The sequence below is a fragment of the Limulus polyphemus genome, unplaced genomic scaffold (assembly GCF_000517525.1).
Source record: "Limulus polyphemus unplaced genomic scaffold, Limulus_polyphemus-2.1.2 Scaffold1142, whole genome shotgun sequence".
NCBI lineage: Eukaryota > Metazoa > Arthropoda > Merostomata > Xiphosura > Limulidae > Limulus > Limulus polyphemus.
This window is the reverse complement of record NW_013666752.1, coordinates 254,512-257,490: the sequence shown is the minus strand read 5'-3', so window position 1 is coordinate 257,490 and position 2,979 is coordinate 254,512. Positions and strand designations below refer to the sequence as shown.

Genomic DNA, 2,979 nt, shown 5'->3' with positions numbered 1-2,979 from the left:
ATCAGAAGGAGAAACCGCCATCCACGAAATTAGCGGCAAAATCGAAGAACTGTCGCAGAATTTACGCCAGGAAATCACCGACAATTCACTGAATACGGAACAACTAACTCACCTACAGAACACAATACAACAAACACAAAGAAAGAAAAGATCACGGATAACAAAAAAGCTGAACAACCAATATCAAGGTACCATCTGCCTACCACAAGAAAAAGCGTGCTACCTGAATCTTTCCAACACAGAACTGACTACAGACCAGAAATAACTACTCAACCTGACGCCAAAATGCATTTTAAACCTAAATTCATAATTATTTCCATTGCTCCATATTGACAAATGTAGAAAACATATTCTTTTTTGGATATCTCACTTTACAGGAGCAGCATCAGGTTCTTCTACTGCTGGTTCTGGCTCCTCAACTGCTTTTTCTGCAAGCTCTTCTTGTCGCTTCCTTTCAGCCTCTTCTTCCCTTTCTTCTTTTTGTTTCTGTTCTTTCAGCTCAAACTATGTAACAAAAGTAAAAATGACAGCTATGTTGAGAAAATATTAGAAAAAATCTTGTGCATTCTAAAAGACAACTAATATTTATAAATCTGTCTAAACTAAAAATAATTCAACTATAAAGTTGTGTTTGAAGTATCATTTCTTTCTTCCCAACTACAAAAAAAAGCAACTCATTTTTCTCAAACTACTAGTTATAATGTCATTAGATGTATGTTTATAGAGCACTTTCATATAAATCAATAATATAAAACATTTTTCATGAAATATAAAAATGGATTTTCTGTCTAATATATCAACTTAAATTTTAAATAAACCAGTATTTTACCACAAATTTGTTACTTAAATGTGAAATACTAATCAATAATAATAAAAATAATAAGAATCACATTTGCAGGTTTAAATGTATATACCCACACATGAATAAAAACCACATAAATATGTTTCAGGTTTTTGTTTAGGGGTTAACAAAGTCAAAGAATAAGTTAAACTTTTAGTACACATGTGTGAAAACAATTAGTCATATAAATGTAAAGAAACAAAAACAGGTTAAATCGCAGAATTAATATTATTAATTTCATTAATACGGTTAAATGACAAACAATCAAAAGATTACAGCAAAATATTTTAGTAGTCATAATATAATACTATTAAAGAAAAAAATGTTAATACATACAAGTAAGTTGATCTTTCACATTAAACTCATCAACTAAACAAGTCATTAGCCACAAAGAAAATAAAAAGTTATTTATTAACTGATTAATACACTGACAATTGGGATTGACAGTCCAATATGCAACAGACTCTTTTTATATATGGTTAAGTGATGAAGTTATATTTTGCAGTACAGTCAGTAATTGTTCTCCTATGTTTCTTTCTAAATAACAAATATACTGTAACTTGTATTTCATCTAAAATCTGGTTTTTGTTTTTATAATGACTCCAGTAACATTTTCTCTTACCAATCTTCCTAAAACCAACAATTTTATAAAATTTCACAACAGGCTTTTAAAGGTCTTTCTTCAAATTCTTTCGAAACATAATATTCAGAAAAAATAGCCAGAGCTTCAGAAACATTTTTTTGTTTCATTGGTTCTTTTCAAATAAATCCAAAAAAGTTTTTGAATATTGTGGCTACAGCAGACAGCTTCTGAGTCAAGTATTGAGTCATAACCACAATGTATTTATGAAATGGTGTTTTTAATTTGATATGTATGAGGTTATATATGAAGAATGAAGGGTATTATCAGGTTTTTAAGTACAAAACATTCTTAAAAATATTTAAAAATTGCAGTTTACATTACAGTTTTTAATCTTCTTTGGGTACTAACTGGCCAACATGATGAATGATGATATGAAATATAATTATGTATCCTTAATTTGAACAAATTAATATAGTTTATCTAAACAAATATGCTAACACAGCTTGATTTATCTTTCAGAAAGTTTACACTGCCAACAAACTGCAATACTTACAAAGTTTTAATACCATCTACACTAAAAATTAATTATGTGACAGAATTATAATTTTAATAAACCTCATTCTCATTGTCACTGTAAGTAAATGCTCATAGTCCTCCTTATTATCCTCACTTTACCAACTTTTACAACAGAACTATGCCACTAATGAAATTAATCCCCTTTCATTACTGCCACAGTATCAGAATTATACAGTGTAGCTACAATACTAATAAAGCTTGTACTTTCTACAACTGATGGAGCATCCTGTTTCAACCAACAGAATTACTGAATATATTGATGTCCATCCCTTTCATCTTCACTGCTACAAATGAGAGAATTATAATGGTGAAGCTACAATGCTAATGAGGACTTTTCCAAAACTTTTCTAGGATTGTCAAAATTTAAAACATATATTCTTATTTTTTGCCAATTGTCAAAATGAATGGCTTTTATTTATATTTCTTAATAGTATAAATATATACCATGTTGTTGGGCTTAGGATTCTTCTACAGTAGGTGTCTGTGACTTGTTAGCGATAAATTCAATGATAAATAAACAGCACACACTTTGCAGTTGACAAGCCAAACTATCTTTTCTATTACTATCACACTAGTATTCTGTGTGTGATTCACTTACAACTGAGGCTCGAGTTACTGTAATGGTTTGGTCTTCTTTCTTATACATCCTCTGTTCCTTTTGTCAAAGTGCACTCATGCCGATTCAATTACTTTAGAACCACACTTTGAAGGAATAAATTCTTCTTATTATCTCTTTTTCTACTGTTAGTCTTACTCTAACATATTAAATGTTAGGCCTATCACTTTAACGGTAGTTAACTTCACGACAATCTTTTCCTTGGCCTGTAACTTTACTCTTTTTTGCTATTATCTGTCTGCTGTTTTTGCTCGTCTCACACTATTTATATCTTTAACACCTAATCGTCTGCCCACAATGTATTGCATGTGACATTTGATAGTCTTAACATTAATGAATTATTAACAAAACTTCCTACAATTG

At 30.0% G+C, this 2,979-nt stretch overlaps 1 protein-coding gene across 8 annotated transcripts in view; it reads right to left on the bottom strand.

Annotated features, from left to right (window-relative positions):
• LOC106462325 (spectrin beta chain-like) overlaps positions 1–2,979 on the bottom strand; it is a 120,715-nt gene that overhangs the window by 16,622 nt on the left and 101,114 nt on the right. For all 8 annotated transcript variants that reach the window (XM_013922229.2, XM_022389549.1, XM_022389542.1 and 5 more), the window contains one exon: positions 371–504. In XM_013922229.2, the coding sequence (XP_013777683.1) occupies positions 371–504 (134 nt within the window). The remainder of the gene's footprint in view (positions 1–370; positions 505–2,979) is intronic.